Consider the following 16,570-nt stretch of genomic DNA (forward strand, 5'->3'; position numbering starts at 1 on the left):
ATACCTTTTATTTGAGCCACATATTGGCATGGTTGAAAACATTTTTTTCTTGTAAGGGTGTTTTGGGAAAGGGGTGATGCCCAAAATACATTTGGATATCAAATTCGTATTCTACTCCCAAAAACCTTTATTTGAGCCCCATATTGCGATGGTCGGTAAAAAATTGCTGTTTGTGGAGTATTTTGGGTATCAATTCTTGCGGAAATAGGTATCAATTTTTGCTCTACCCCCCCCCTATACCTTTCATTTAAGCTCCACATTGACATTGTGGGTAAATATGGCCTTTTTAGGGGTGTTTTGGCGATTGAACCATATTGCCATTCATTTGAACCATATTGCCATTGCCCTCAAAATTGGATATCACATTCGTTTTCTAATCTCATTAAAACTCCTTATTGCAAAAGTCAGCAAATATGTCCGGCTTGGGGTATTGGCCCGAAAAACTATGAATATTTAGTTCCACTCTCTTTAAGACCCAAATTGTCTTGGTGAGCAAATACGTCGTATTTGGGGGTTTTTTTTTGGTTGTGGGACGTCCGCTAGACAGTTGGCCCCTAATGTTGATATCAGAGACGTAGTCTACTCCCACATACTTTTAATTTGAGCCCCATATTTCTATAGTCGGCAAACATGACCGGCTTGGGGGGTGTTTTAGTGGATGGGCGGCCACTCAGTGAATTGGCCTTGAAAATATATATCGGATTCGTGTTCCACTTTAAAAATCGTTTTATTTGAGCCTCATATTGCAATAGTCAGAAAATATTTACTATTTGGGTGGTGTTGTGGGGTGGCCCCATAAACACTTTTCCCGAATATTGATATCAAATTCGTGCTTCACTCCCAAAGACCTTTCATTTGAGCCCCATATTGCTATGGTCGTAAATTTGTCCCCTTTGGGGCATGTTTTTGGTGAGAGTCGGCCCCTAAACCCTTGATCCTATATTTGTATATCAGATTCGTATTCTACATGAAAACACCTTTTATTTAAGCCCCAGGGGTGATTTGGGGAAGGGGTGGACCCACAGAAACATGGTCCCACATTTGGATATCAGATTCGCATTCTCCTCGCAAATTCCTTTCATTTTAGTCCCATATTGCCATGGTCGGTAAATATGTCCAATTAGGGGTGTTTTGGGGCTTGGGGTGGTCCCCCTAGCACATATCCTAAATACCGTTCAATTGAGTCCCATATTGTCGTGATTGGTCTAAATATATGTTCGGTAGGTTTTAGGGTGGGGCAGCACCCCTAGGTACCTCATCCGAAATTTGGATACCAAATTTTTATTTTTAGGGTACTATATGAGAGCACACAAAATGTCGCTTAAATCGCACCACCCATCTCCGAGATATGGCGTTTCTGAAAATTAGGGTAAGGGAGAGGGTCCGCCCCCCTTTCAGATATCAAAAAATGTAGTACCCAATTTTCACCACGGGGTCATTATGCACCATCTGTGAAAATTTCAAGAAATTCGGTTCCGCCGTTTCTGAGTCTTTAAGGAACACACAAACATACAAACAAACAAACAAACCTACAAACAAACACAAAATGATTTTTATACCCTCCACCATAGGATGGGGGTATACTAATTTCGTCATTCTGTTTGTAACTACTCGAAATATTCGTCTGAGACCCCATAAAGTATATATATTCTTGATCGACGCGACATTTTATGTCGATCTAGCCATGTCCGTCCGTCCGTCTGTCCGTCCGTCCGTCTGTCTGTCGAAAGCACGCTAACTTCCGAAGGAGTAAAGCTAGCTGCTTGAAATTTTGCACAAATACTTCTTATTACTTTAGGTCGATTGGTATTACAAATGGGCCATATCGGTCCATGTTTTGATATATCTGCCATATAAGCCGATCTTGGGTCTTGACTTCTTGAGCCTCTAGAGTGAGCACGACGTGCTTTGTTATGATATCCAACAACTGTGCCAAGTATGGTTCAAATCCGTCCATAACATGATATAGCTGTCATATAAACCGATCTTGGGTCTTGACTTCTTGAGCCTCTAGAGTGCGCAATTCTTATCCGTTTGGAATGAAATTTTGCACGACATGTTTTGTTATGATATCCAACAAGTGTGCCAAGTATGGTTCAAATCGGTTCATAACCTGATATAGCTGCCATATGAACCGATCTGGGATCTTGACTTCTTGAGTCTCTAGAGGGCGCAATTCTTATCCGATTTAAATGAATTTTTGCACGAAGTATTTTGTTATGATATCCAACATCTGCGCCAAGTATGGTTCAAATCGGTTCATAACCTGATATAGCTGTCATATATAAACAGATCTGGGGACTTGACTTCTTGAGCTTCTAGAGGGCGCAATTCCTATCTGATTTGGCTGAAATTTTGCATGACGTTTTTTCTTTTTTCTTTCAACAACTGTGTCAAATAAGGTTTAAATCGGTTCATATCCTGATATAGCTGCCATATAAACCGATCTGGGATCTTGACTTCTTGCGACCTCAAGGTCGCAATTATTATCCGATTTGCCTGCAATTTTGTACGACGGATCGTCTCTTGACCATCAAAATACGTGTTTATAATGGTCTGAATCAGTCTATAGCCCGATACACCTCCCATATAAATCGATCTCTCTATTTTACTTCTTGAGCCCCCAAATGGCGCAATTCTTATTCGAATTGGCTGGCATTTTACACAGGTCTCCAACATATAATTTAATTGTGGTCCAAACCGGACCCTATCTTGGTATCGCTCTAATAGCAGAGCAAATCTTTTCTTATATCCTTTTTTGCCTAAGGAGAGATGCCGGGAAAAGAACTCGACCTCCATGGTGGAGGGTATATAATATTCGGCCCGGCCGAACTTAGCACGCTTTTACTTGTTATATATAAGATTATAATCTAAACTTTTGGGAATCATGTGTGTATCTTGACTTCAAATATCCTCCATATTGTTGGCATACATAAGTCGCAAATACCTTTCGGTTGAATTCCGTGCATATTTCACAAAGTTAAGATTGTGCAGCCGCACAGGCACTTAGCCCAAAATATTTTTTTTATGCCCACCACCATAGGATGGGAGTTACTAATCTAGTCATTTGTTTGTAACAAATCGAAATATTGACCTAAGACCATATAAAATATAAATGCTCTTGATCGTCTCGACATTCTAAGTCGATCTAGCCATGTCCGTCCGTCCGTCTGTCGAAGTCACGATAGCGGTCGAACGCGTAAAGCTAGACGCTTGAAATTTTGCACAGATACCAGAACACGTTTTTACACCCACCACCATGGGATGGGGGTATACCAATCTACTCATTCCGTTTGTAACACCTTTAAATATTGAGTCGATCCAGCCATGTCCGTTTATCGAAATCACGATAGCGGTCGAACGCGTAAAGCTAGCCTCTTGAAAATTTGCTCAGATATATAATATTGATATATTAATTGATTGAAAATGGGCCATATCGGTTCAGATTTAGACATAGCTACCATATAAACTGATCTCTTGATTTGACTTCTTGAGCCCAATTGGCTGATATTTTACATATAGTGTTCTGTTATGTTTCCAACAACCGTACGAAGTACGGTTTAAATCGGTCTGTAACCTGATATAGGCTCCATATAAACTGATCTCCCGAATTGACTTCTTTCACATCTTTTTCAAAGGCTGCAGTAATTACTCGCTTTGACCAACCCATAAGTCGATGTTGTCGTCATATACACAGAGAGTCAGCCTCTGATGTAAAATCAGTCCCAAATATTGGCCATAAAGGCAAAACTTTCGGTATGGTCCCCATATAGAACAGAGCATATTTTGGCAGACATGACTTCCAACACCTGTCTATAGGCCTGATAAAGCTCCCATAAAAAACAATCTCCCTCCCTCAATTATTATTCGATGGAATTTTGACTTCAATAAATCATGGCAAGTAAGGTCAATACCTCCAAAATTAAATCGCCCAATTTGACTATATAAATTTGTTCAAAGAATTTGACAAATGAAATCAGTGGAAGGGGGAATACAAGATGCGGCCTGCTCAATTAAAACGTTCTGTTCCTTTTTTAAATAAAAATTAAATTTTGACTTATGTTCTATTTTTTTGCGAATCCCGATTTATAGTATTGACTTTCTCAAATTTTAACCTTGACGACATGGTAAAACTACTTTCATAGTAATTAGTGTAGAACGATTAAAGTTTTTGATCGTAGCAAGTAGTGTCTAGGTCTAGGTTTAAGCGGCAGTCTGTCATCAGACTCACTTGGACGTTTTCGTTCATTGTGACACCATAGGGACAGGAGTAGGAAGATGCCTTCTAGTTTATACCGCTGAACCATCTAGATCGCTTTAAAACGCCCGACAACTTGTGAATGTTCACATCCGCTAAATTAGACAAGTTCTCAAAGAAATGAGAAATTAAAGTGGAATTCCTTCTGACTGTCTTCTTCAATGACTGAGATTTCTGTTCTAGCCAGTGTTTGTAACACCACCCCTTCCCTAAACAGGACTTATTTACTGACCATAGGAATATGGGGCTTAAATACAAGGTATTTAAGTATAGAATTCCAATCTGATATCCAAATATGGGACCGCCTTTCCCCAAAAACATCCCCAAGGGAACAAATTTACGAGCATAGCAATATGGGGCTCAAATGAAAGATCTTTGGGAGTAAAGCACGAATCTGATATCGGACGTATTTGCTCACCAAGACAATTGGGGTCTTAAAGAGAGTGGAATGAAATATTTATAGATTTTAGGCCCAATACCCCAAACCGGACATATTTTTTGACTTTTGTAATAATGAGATTAGAAAACGAATTTTATATCCAATTTTGAGGCCAATTGCAATATGGGGTTCAAATAAATGATATATAGTTATATGAGAATAGCGCACGTTGCTGATATATTTTCCGGGCTTATTGTTTGGGGGACCACCCTAATCCCCAAAACACCCCTAAATCGGGCATATTTACCGACCATGTCAATGTGGAGCTTAATTGAAAGGTATTGGGGGGTAGAGCAAGAATTGATCAATTGACCAGGACCAATTTTCTGGTTGTCTACCCCTTTCCGAAAATACCCCACAAACAGCAATTTTTTAGTGACCATCGCAATATGGGGCTCAAATAAATGTATTTGGGAGTAGAATACGAATTCGATATCCAAATGTAGGACTATGTATTTAGGACATCACCCCTTCCCCAAAACACCAACCAAAGGGTACACCAAGGGGACCGCCTCACCCTCGAAAACACCCCTAAATCAGATATCATGAAAACATCGGGCTGAAATAGAGCACGAACTTTGTATAAAAATTTCGCTCAAAGCGTTCGGGGGGGTCCACCACCCCCAAAAAACCCCCAACAGGACTCTTTCACCGCTTTGAGCAATATGGGAATCAAATGAAGGATATTTAAAAGCCGAGTATACATCTGCAATAAAAATGTATTCCTTGGTGTCTGAAGGGCCTCCTTTCCCCTAAAACCCTCCCGCACGGACATGTTTACCGATTGGGACAATATGGGTATCAAACGAAAGGTATTTAAGAGTAGAGTAGGAACTTGGTATACAAATTTCGCTCAAAGTGTTCGGTTGAGTCCCACGCCCCTAAAAATTCCCCCAACAAGTCTCTTTCACCGCTTTGGGCAATATACTGACACATATATACTGACTATAGCAATATGTAGCTCAAATGTGTTGTATGAGTTTGATGTTCACTTTCGGGGCAGAGGGTTTGGCTACTCTAATTCACCACCAAAAGTAAGAGAATGAAGTAGTTCTAACATCCAAACTTAAATGTGCGGACCTCCCCTTACCTTTTTTCAAAAACGCCAGATTGATACCCACATTGGGGCGAAATATCTGAAAGGCCGTACCAGTACCCTCAAACAGGATTTTTTTCCTGACCATGCCAGTTTAGGGCTCATTTAAAATAAGAGAGTGAGAGAAGGCGCAGTGGAGCGGGCCCTGTCCAGCTAGTAGCTCCCATATAAACCGATCTCCCGACTTGATTTCTTGAGCCCAATGGAAGCCAAAATTTTTGTCCGATTTGACCGAAGATTTACACATAGTATTCTGTTGTGACTTTCAACAACTGTGCTAAGTACGATCCAAATCTGTCTAGAACCAGATATAGCTCCCATATAAACCGATCTCCCGATTTGACTTTTTGAGCCTTTGGAAGCCGCAATACTTTGTGCAAAATTTTGATTTGGCTGAAATTTTGCACAAAGTATTCTGTTATGACTTCCAACAATGGAGCCAAGTATGGTCCAAATCGGTCTATAACCTGATATAGCTCCCATATAAACCAGCAATTGTAGTCCGATTTGGCTGAAACTTTGCACTTCTTGTATAAAGACGAAGAAAATAGCTTATTTTAGTCGTAAATTTCAAGAGGCATTGAACACGAAAGATACTTGGAGACATATTTAGTCAATTGGAATAGGAAGTGATAATGCATCAATTGATAGACATGTTGATTTAGATGAGATTAATAGGAGTTTCTTGAACATATCTTTTCCTGAGCCAAACGTACATTTCTACGTAAGTGAATTTACTAACGTAAACCATAGTAGTAACAACACCTCACCAGACCTACGTTTTGATCTTGAGCGTTTTGAACAAAGCGATATCGTTAGCGCTGTAGAATCGATTAAGTCTAATGCCATTGGTTCTGATGGTATTGACCCAAGATTTTTTAGGATAATTCTACCCTTTATTCTTCCGTATATGTGTCATCTTTTTAACAATATTATTTTAAGGAGTTGCTATCCACAGTCTTGGAAACGGGCAAGGATAGTCCCAATACCAAATAATAACCAGGAATTTAGGCCAATAGCAATACTTCCATACGTCTCTAAGATATTTGAGACTCTAGTCAACCGGCAAATATCTGAATATGTTGCGAATAATTCGCTGCTAACAGATTTTCAATCTGGTTTCCGGCCAAAGCACAGTTGCACTACTGCACTTTTGAAAGTAGTTGAAGATGTAAGGAGTGATATTGACAGCGATAAAGTTACCTTTCTTGTTCTTTTAGATCATTCGAAAGCATTTGATTCCGTTGATCCCAATATACTTTGCCTTAAACTGAAACATTTATTTAAATTTTCTGAAAGAACAACGGATCTTATATATTCCTATCTTACGAATAGAAGCCAATCGGTATGTGTTGATAGCCGCGGTGAACCGTCATATCTGGCTTCTGTATTGCGTTTTGCCAACTCTACAAGAGGTAAACAAGTAATACAAATACGTCATTAATATCGTGTATCTGAACAACAGTTATTTGTTAATGCTATACGTCTCTGGAATAATCTTCTCAATAGTATTCAAATTATAAGTAATGAACGACAGTTCAAATCTTTGATTTATAATCATTTTAATTAATTATGTGTTTTGTTTTTTTTATAACTATTTATTAATTTATTTTATTAGTAGCTTTGATTAAGTTGTTAAATTTTCTTTAAAGTTTCTTTTTCTTCTTTTTTTATTTTGTTAAATCGTTAAATATTTTGTACCAGTTATTGTTCTATTTAATTGAAAACTTGTTGAACTCATTGTATTTATCAATTTACTAACCCATGCTTTATATAAGACACTGTCTTTTGCATGGGTTTTATCATAATAAAATACAAATACAATACAATACAATACTTCCATCAACTGTGCCAAGTACGGTTCAAATCTGTGTATAACCTGATATAGATCCCATATAAACCGATCTCCCAATATGACTTCTTGAACCACTGGAAGAGGCAATTTTCATCCGATTCGGCTGAAATTTTGTACATGGTGTTCTGTTATGACTCTTAACAACTGCGGCTAGTACGCTCCAATTCGGTCTATATCTAGATATAGCTCCCATATTTTAGCACCATGGTGGTGGGTTCCCAAGATTCGCCCCGGCAGTACTTAGCACGATCTTAAATGTTTTTTTGGGGGTATACTAATTTCGTATAAAGAATTAATATTATTGATCGTCATGATATTTTAAGTCCATTTAGCCATGTCCGTCTGTCGAAAGCACGCTAACTTGCAAAGGAGTAAGACTAGGATCTTGAAAATTTGCACAAAACTTCTTAGTGGTGTAAGCCCGTTTGGATTGTAAATGGGTCAAATCGGTCCATGTTTTTATATAGCTGTCATATAAACCGACCATAGGTCTTGACTTCTTAAGCTTCTATAAGGCGCAATTCTTATCCGATTTGGCTGATATATTGCACGTGAAGTTTTGTTATGACTTCCAACAACTGTGCCAAATATGGTCTAAATCAGTCTGTAACCTGATAAAGCCGCCATATAAACCGAACTTCCGATTAGAGTTATTGACACTCCTTTCCTTTAATTGGCTATGACAGAACATTTGTTCCACTAGCCGAATGTAGAATAGCGTTCCAAGCGCCTTGATCTTCTGCGCTCATTCTAAAATCTCTGAAACCATATTTCGAGGTGTCTCCCACATCTTGATTCTTCCATCGGGCTTTTGGTCTTCCCGGTTTGCGTGTACCACCGTGTTGCCTTCAAAAGACTTCTTTGGTATGGTCTTAACCGGTATATAACCTGATATAGGTTAGGTTGGGTTAGGTTAGATATTAGGTGCAGATATTAATCCGCCCCGTGCCACTATGGCCATACACCTAAGCCAGTAATCGGCTTGCTGTGCGCTCTAAAAACTATAAAGTAACCTCTAAAAAGAAAATTTTAAGTTAGAAATTCCGTGCTACTTACAAAATCCTTAATTGTTTTCAATGCCACTCCCCTAAGTTGGTTCATATCTGATATTGTGTCTCCACCTAAGTACCGGTATCTGTTGGACGCGAAAGCCGGGCAATCACAAAGGATATGCTCCAATGTCTCATCATCCTCCCTGCATGCCCTACACATGCTATCCCTGTCGCATCGATTTTACATAAGTGAGCTCGTAGTCCTATGTGTCCCGTTATGATACTAATAACTATAGGTAAGTTGTAAAAAATAAATAGTCCCCGACCAAGAACGGCGAAGACCGAGCACATGCTATAAAAGGCATTTATACCCGTCGATGTCTTTGGGACATGGTGAATTGATGAAGCCAGTTGCCTAAGTATTCATCCACAGGGGTGCTCTACAGTATCGGGAGTGATGCCCCGTGGAAGCCCTAATCAAGTGAACCTTGACCCTAGCACGCACAATGGAAGATATCAAGGTTTGGAGAAAGCACTGTTCCTCGTAACCATTGGCGTAGCTAGACATTTTCCCTGCGCGGCTAAGACCCAACCAAAAATATAAAAAAACTTGTTTGCTTTCTTATATGAATGAAATAATTCATATACTTATATTCTTAAACTCAAATCAATGGGGTCGGTTTTTATCACATAAAAGATCCCGATTTGCACATCGTTAGGACGGGTGGCGTATTTAAAATCATTTCTGCACCCACCACGATGGATTCTGCTAAAATATGGGAGCTATATCTAGTTTTAGACCGAAATGGACCGTACTTGGCGCAGTTATTGAGAGTCATAACAGAACATTATATGCAAAATTTTCGCCAAAAAAAAAGTTGCCGCTTGTCAGGGCTTAATAAGTCAAGTCGGGAGATCGGATTATATGGGAGCCACATCATGTTCTCGACCGATTTGAGCCGTACTTAGCACAATTGTTGGGAGTCATACCAGAGCACCATTTACAAAATTCCAGCCAATTCGGATAAAAATTGCGCCTTCCATGGGCTTAAGAAGTCAAATCGGGAGATTGGTTTATGAGCTACATCAGGTTATACACAGATTTGCACCGTACTTGACACAGTTGTTAAAAGTCAAAATAGAACACTATGTGCAATATTTCAACCAAATCGGACAATAATGGCGGCTTCCAGGGGCGTGCGCTACACAGATTTCATACATGGGCCCGACCTAACGTCAGCTATGATGGAATACACATTTCTGGTCTGATAAGCGGATGACTTTTTTTATGGAAGCGAGATTTGGGGTAGATCACTGCAGACCAGATGCAGGGTTTAGGAGCTGCTTTCGGTACAAAGGACGGCCGATCTAAGAGTTACATTATCTTTCCGAATAGTATCTTAACTCGCAATTTTCGTCATTGCCGGTATGGACCCAATAGCCTTAAAGGCCCTAGGTTGGATAAAAATAATTGACTCCATACTGAACCCTCAACAGGAATTCGTATTGGAAGATATATGACAAGATACGCTGAGCATTTGGCAGTCAAGATGAATAATGGCACTCGAGGCAAATGGACCTTTAAGCATATCCTCGAGATACGTCAATGGATTGGTAGAAAGAAAGGCGACGTTAACTTCTACGTGACTCACGGTTACTTACGCAAATATCTATGCAGAATAAGAAAATGCAGCTCACAAAGAAGAAGAGGTAGTGGATGATGTAGAGCACACGGTCTTCCACTGTCACAGCTGACGCGACAGCGTCTCGAAAAGCAGATGGGTAAAATAAGAGCAGAAAACCTAACAACGAATATGTGCAGCAGAAAGGATAGCTTGAAAAGAGACCTTGACGCGGCATCAATGATATAAAAACTGCTATATGGAGAGGGCACCTGGACGCAGGAATACTGAAACGTATGACAAGGGGATCCACCTCGAAATAATGCGAGAGATGGGGTTTTTGCCGATAGATGCTAAGCCCATCATACGGCGAGAGCCAACGGTCATCGGTAGATGCGTAAAAGATTTTCCCACTTTATGGCAAAAATAATTTCAAGAAATAAACATTGTAGCACTTCTTAATAACTTACTTATTAAAAGATGTATTACGGCAGCCTGCGATCTGTAGAAAGATGGGTCAGCAGAGGAACGTCTCGAGGAGGAGTACTGTCTCTTCTACTTTAAAATATACCCAGTAGCAAACTATGGGCTACCGAAAGTGGTCTAGGCATAAATCCGTGCAAGACGGAAGAAGTTCTTTTCAGCAAGTTACCTACAGGGGAACCTGTCTCCTTGGGAGCAGAGAATGTTTGTGAACCCAATTTATACCTAAATAGGTCTGTCGCTGCCTATAACAGACGTCACAGCCTTTGTGCCTGTCATGACAGGTCACTGTCTGATCGGGAACCTGCTGACAGACTGAAAGTTGCAAGTAACGACTTTTGCAGAAGCTGTGAGGACGTCGAGGAAAAAAAGACTATAGAACATCTGCTGTGAGGACGTCGAGGAAAAAAAGACTATAGAACATATGCTGTGAGGACGTCGAGGAAAAAAAGACTATAGAACATCTGCTGTGTATATGTCCCGCACAGACAGTCAGAAGGAGTTTCACTTTGGGTTCTCATTTCTTTGAGAACTTGTCTGATTTAGCAGATTGGAACATTCGCAAAAGTAGAAACTAGAAGGCATCTTTCTTATTCTTTTCCCGTGGTACAATGAACGAAAAGGTCTAATTGAGTCTGATGGCAGATTGCCAGTTAAACCTAGACGTAAACACTTATTGCTATGGGCTTAAACTTTAATCGCTCTAAGTTAAGGATTTATTAACCTACCATTTAAAATAAAAATCCTCAATAGGAAGGAAAACAGTTTTCACCAAATAGAATGTAAGGTGGAAAATTGATCATCTTTAAATTAAGTTTGCTTATCTTTCGCTTGAATCTCAAAATTAAGATACAATTTTTGGCAGCATAATAAATTATCTGCTCCAACAAGAATAAAAGAGATCAATCTCATGTAAGTGCTTGCATTTTAAGGTATTGCTTGGCTAGTTGTATGCGGTATGTTTTCCAACAAAAATATGCTGGCACGTTTAGTAAGCACACTTATTTTCACTTACAATATGAACTAATTCTAAAGTTGAATTCTCCGTATCCACTTCTGTGCTAAAGCATTTCTCCATTGCCAAGGGTGTGGTGTTTGCGGTTGAGCACAAAACAATGATTGCAACCACCAAACTAGTGAATCCCAATATGATGAGAAAGCCTTTGCGTGTCATCTTAAAAAGCATGTTATCACAGGAAATTATTTTTTTGTTTGACCGTTTATTTAGTTTTCAATAATATTATTTATTAATTTTAGTTTTTTTTTCTTTTTTCTTGAAAAATCAACTTTCTAGCCTTTCTTTATTATTTTTAATGAATTCGTTTAAGTTTTTGCAGTTATGTTTTTTTCAACTCTTAACTTTTAAGGATCACTTAAATGTTTTTATTTTATTTTCTTTTATTTATTTCACAATCACTCCATTATCATTTTTTGAAACAACGTCTGTTGTAGTTTATTGCCACATTCGAAATGAAAGCGTTACCTGTTAGCACTGATTTTTAAGGCGTTTTTATGTGAATTTTCATTTACGAAAAATCAACAAACGTTGTTGTTACAGCCATGCTATTTATCTTAACTTGATTTAGATTATGATTGGTTTTGCTTGTATTGACTTACATTAGTAAAGTTTTAGTTTTGAGAAACCTACTGAAAGGAAATAAAAAAAGACAGTATGCACAATTCTAAAAATTTTTAAATCGTAGAAATAAAAGCTATCACTATCGAAATCGCTATGCAAATTCTTCAACCCTTGGAAGCATAAATTTCCGGCCCGTTTGTCTAAATATGAAGTAAGGCTTCAAAAGCATTACCAAAAAGAAGTGTATACCCGTGCAGAGATTTCGTGATTTAACTTCTGGGGCCCCACCGATCTCTGGATTTGGCTTCTGGTATCAAAAGGGGGTTCCATATCCATAAGATTTAGCTTTGTTTAAATGTGAAAAATACTTCAATGTCGTTCAATACATATGAACTAGCTAACTTAACATTTAGTTGCCACATATAAACTGAAAAAGAAAACCAGTAAAACAATAACATCATAATTAAAAAGCCGTTATTGTTGAAAAACTCATTAAACAAAAACATTAAAATCCAAGCTGTCTATTTAAATTTTCAGTTCCGTTACAAACTTGAGTGTTGTATTTAAGATTCTTAAATATAATTGGGGAAGTTCTTAGAGGAATTATGAATATTATAAGAATCGCTCATAATTAAATAACAATATTGCATACACAATAAATTTATTTTTTTATGGATGGAAGATCAGGATCGTGAAAAGACGAGGCTTTTACTGAAAGGAAGTAAGATGGAGGTCAATATAGCTTTTGATATCATAGCATGACATATAGGACTGAGAGCTCATTTATGCAAAATCGGTGCGGCAAGTGATAGAATGTCTAGAGCATGTGGGGAAACTGATGAGATGTTGTAGCATTTCCTATGTCATTCGCGGTCAACAGACACCGGTACTTAGTTCGGCCGGGCCGAATCTTTGGAACCCACCACCATGGATTCTGCAAAAAATGTATACAAAATAAATTTTTTTGTGAGGCATAGTTTTATTCCACATACCCAACTTTTGTCAAACCAGCAAATATTAAAGCTTCTAGAAACCGAACAAGGATCAAATCAGGATCCGATTCGGACCGTACTTGGCACAGTTGTTGGAAGTTATGACGAAACATTGCGGGTTGAAAGGGCCCAAGAATTCAAATCGGAAGATCGGTTTATATTGGACCTATATCAGGTTATAGACCGATTCGGACTGTACTTGGCACAGTTGTTGGAAGCCATATCAAAATACTTGTGCAAAATTGTAGCCAAATTAGACAAAAATTGCGAGTGGTAAAGGCTCAAGAAAATTGCCAAAATTCGTGTTACTGTGAAATTGGCAAAGATACGTAATTTTTTTTGCTTGTCAAAAGTCAGCAATTTTTTATATCCCAAAAATCAAACAAAAAAAAATTCTCCAAATCCTTAGGAGTGAGATTTCTGGAATCCGTTTTAATGTCTTGTTGCATTTGATTGTTTCTATTTTATGCCAAAATCATTAAATGGAGCTTTCTTCGCTAAATGGTTATAAAATATTAAGAAAATGTTTTTTTTTTTTTTTTTGTTGTAGAGGGTTAGGAAATAAAAATATATTTTTTTTTAATTTTTAAATATATTTTAAAAAATTGCTCATAAATATAAATTCTTTAAATTATGAATATACAAGCATATGGCCGGTCGCCCCGATGGTAACCCAATATCAAGGTGTAACTGCATCGCAATTTTAGTAGATGCTGTCAAGGTGTAACTGTATCGCAATTTTAAGATCACTAGCTCAATCTTTATAGAAAGTTCTAAATATTACCAATTACAGCAATTAAGTACTTTTTATTCCACTCCTTATACGATTTCATATTTGGTACAACTTGTCGTTTATTTGTCAAGATTTCGATAATTTTCAGCAAATTTTTTTATTTTACCCTTCCCCGTTCACTTTTATACCAAAAAAGCTTATTCGTACTTTTTGATACCAAAATGTTTGAATTGTTAAAAATTACTTAGTCTGCCAACATATATTTCTTATAAGAATCTACATGTTAAATTTCAGAGCTCTAGTTCAATCCGTAAAGAAAGTATGAAATGATACCAAATACGGTACTAAACATACGTTTCTGCCGCTTCCATTACTATTTTTCACATTTCCTTTCTATCTACCCCCTTTATTTCGTAACAACAACCAAACAAATCAATACCCATTCGCCCTATGCAAAGTTCACCTATTTCGTACCATTTTTGGTACTTTTTTGTTTCTAAATGTCCGAGAAATGTAGTGTAACTAAATTCAAAGCTCTAGCTCAATAAACAAACAAGGTACCAAAAAGTACCAATTGCGGTTCTAAACGTACCAACTTTTCCCACTTCCGGTACTATTTTTGAAAATTTTTGTCACCAAATCTTATTTTTTCGGAAAATCATAATTCTAGCGCCATCCGTTCGCGTTGGGTAAAAAGTCAACATTTCGTACTTTTTAGTACCTTAACGTATCAATATCAAAAAACCCCGTCTTATCGCGCGCCTACGACCCAAGAGACACATTCGTGCGAAATTTCATGACTCTTAGCTTTAGCCATTTGGGCTGGGCGTTGATCAGGCATTTAGTCAATCAGTAAATCACCCTTCTCTTTTATAAATAGAGTTAAAATATCATCATAATTGGACATCGGAATCGAGAGTCAGTCGTTTTTTTTTTGTCTTTAAAAATATTTATTGAAATTTGTCTATGGGATAAATTTTAGGAAAATGTTGTTTGGGACAGATAAGCATAATAAAAATACTTTAAAAATGTCAATCCAAATCTAAATTTTGGTTTAATCTTGAGGTTGGGTTGTCTGAGTTTTTCGCTAAAAGTTAGTCCTTTAAAAAATTCATTTAAATATAGTCTTTAGAAACTATTTAATATATCTCTTTCATAAAAATGTTGCCTTAAGAAAGAAATTAAAAGAATTTTTTTCTAAAAAAATTAGAAAAATATCATTAAAATTTAAAAAAAAAAAAATGGCATTAAATTTTTGTTTTTATTAAGAATTTTACTACAATTTTGTTCTTAAGAAAAATAATTTTAAGGCTGCCCTGGTCTCAGCCAAAAGTTGTCTTTGTAGAATATTATAAACATAAAATTTTATCATTACAAAACATGAAACTTTTGTTTAAAATAAATTTAATTTAAGCTGAATCGGTTTTAAATTGCGGCTTCCACGGGCTCAAGAAGTCAAATCGGGAGATAGGATTATATGGGAGCTATATCCAAATCTGAACCGCTATGGCCCATCTCCAATGACCTACATCAATATAAAGTATCTGTGCAAAATTTCAAGAGGCTAGCTTTACGCCTTGGACCGCTATCGTGATTTCGACAGACGGAAGGACTGACGGACGGACACGGCTAGATCGTATCAGAATGTCGAGACGATCCAGAATAGATATACTTTATGGGATCGCAGATCATTATTTCGAAGTGTTACAAACGAAATGTCTAGGTTAGTATACCCCCATCCTACGGAGGTGGGTAAAAAAATTATAAATTTAATAAGTTTTCCACTAAAACAACAAATCAACCATTTTTATACCCACCACCGAAGGACCGGGCTATATTCATTTTGTCATTCCGTTTGCAACACATCGAAATATCCATTTCCGACCCTATAAAGTATATATTGTATATTCTTGATCAGCGTAAAAATCTAAGACGATCTAGACATGTCCGTCCGTCTGTCCGTCGTTCTGTTGAAATCACGCTACAGTCTTCAAAAATATAGATATTGATCTGAAACTTTGCACAGATTCTTTTTTTGTCCATAAGCAGGTTAAGTTCGAAGATGGGCTATGTCGGACTATATCTTGATATAGCCCCCATATTGACCGATCCGCCGATTTAGGGTCTTAGGCCAATAAAAGCCACATTTATTATCCGATTTTGCTGAAATTTGGGACAGTGAGTTGTGTTAGGCCCTTAGACATCCTTTGTCAATTTTGCCCAGATCGGTCCAGAGTTAAATATAGCAGCCATATAGACCGATCCTTCGATTTAGGGTCTTAGGCCCATAAAAGCCACATTTATTTTCCGATTTTGCTGAAATTTGGGACAGTGAGTTGTGTTAGGCCCTTCGACATATTTCGTCAATTTGGCTAAAATCGGTTCAGATTTGGATATAGCTACCATATAGACCGATCCTCCGATTTAGGGTCTTAGGCCCATAAAAGCCACATTTATTGTCCAATTTCGCTAAAATTTGGGACAGTGAGTTGTGTTAGGCCCTTCGACATCCTTCGTCAAT

At 37.8% G+C, this 16,570-nt stretch overlaps 1 protein-coding gene across 1 annotated transcript in view; it reads right to left on the reverse strand.

Moving 5' to 3' along the window:
- The window catches only part of LOC106095263 (prostatic acid phosphatase), a 64,185-nt gene extending 52,254 nt beyond the window's left edge, over window positions 1-11,931 (reverse strand). Inside the window, exon 1 of the mRNA XM_059366234.1 lies at window positions 11,761-11,931. Coding sequence (XP_059222217.1) covers window positions 11,761-11,931 — 171 coding nt within the window. The remainder of the gene's footprint in view (window positions 1-11,760) is intronic.
- Between the last annotated feature and the right edge of the window lie 4,639 nt (window positions 11,932-16,570).

This window comes from Stomoxys calcitrans, chromosome 1 (assembly GCF_963082655.1).
Source record: "Stomoxys calcitrans chromosome 1, idStoCalc2.1, whole genome shotgun sequence".
Lineage (NCBI taxonomy): Eukaryota > Metazoa > Arthropoda > Insecta > Diptera > Muscidae > Stomoxys > Stomoxys calcitrans.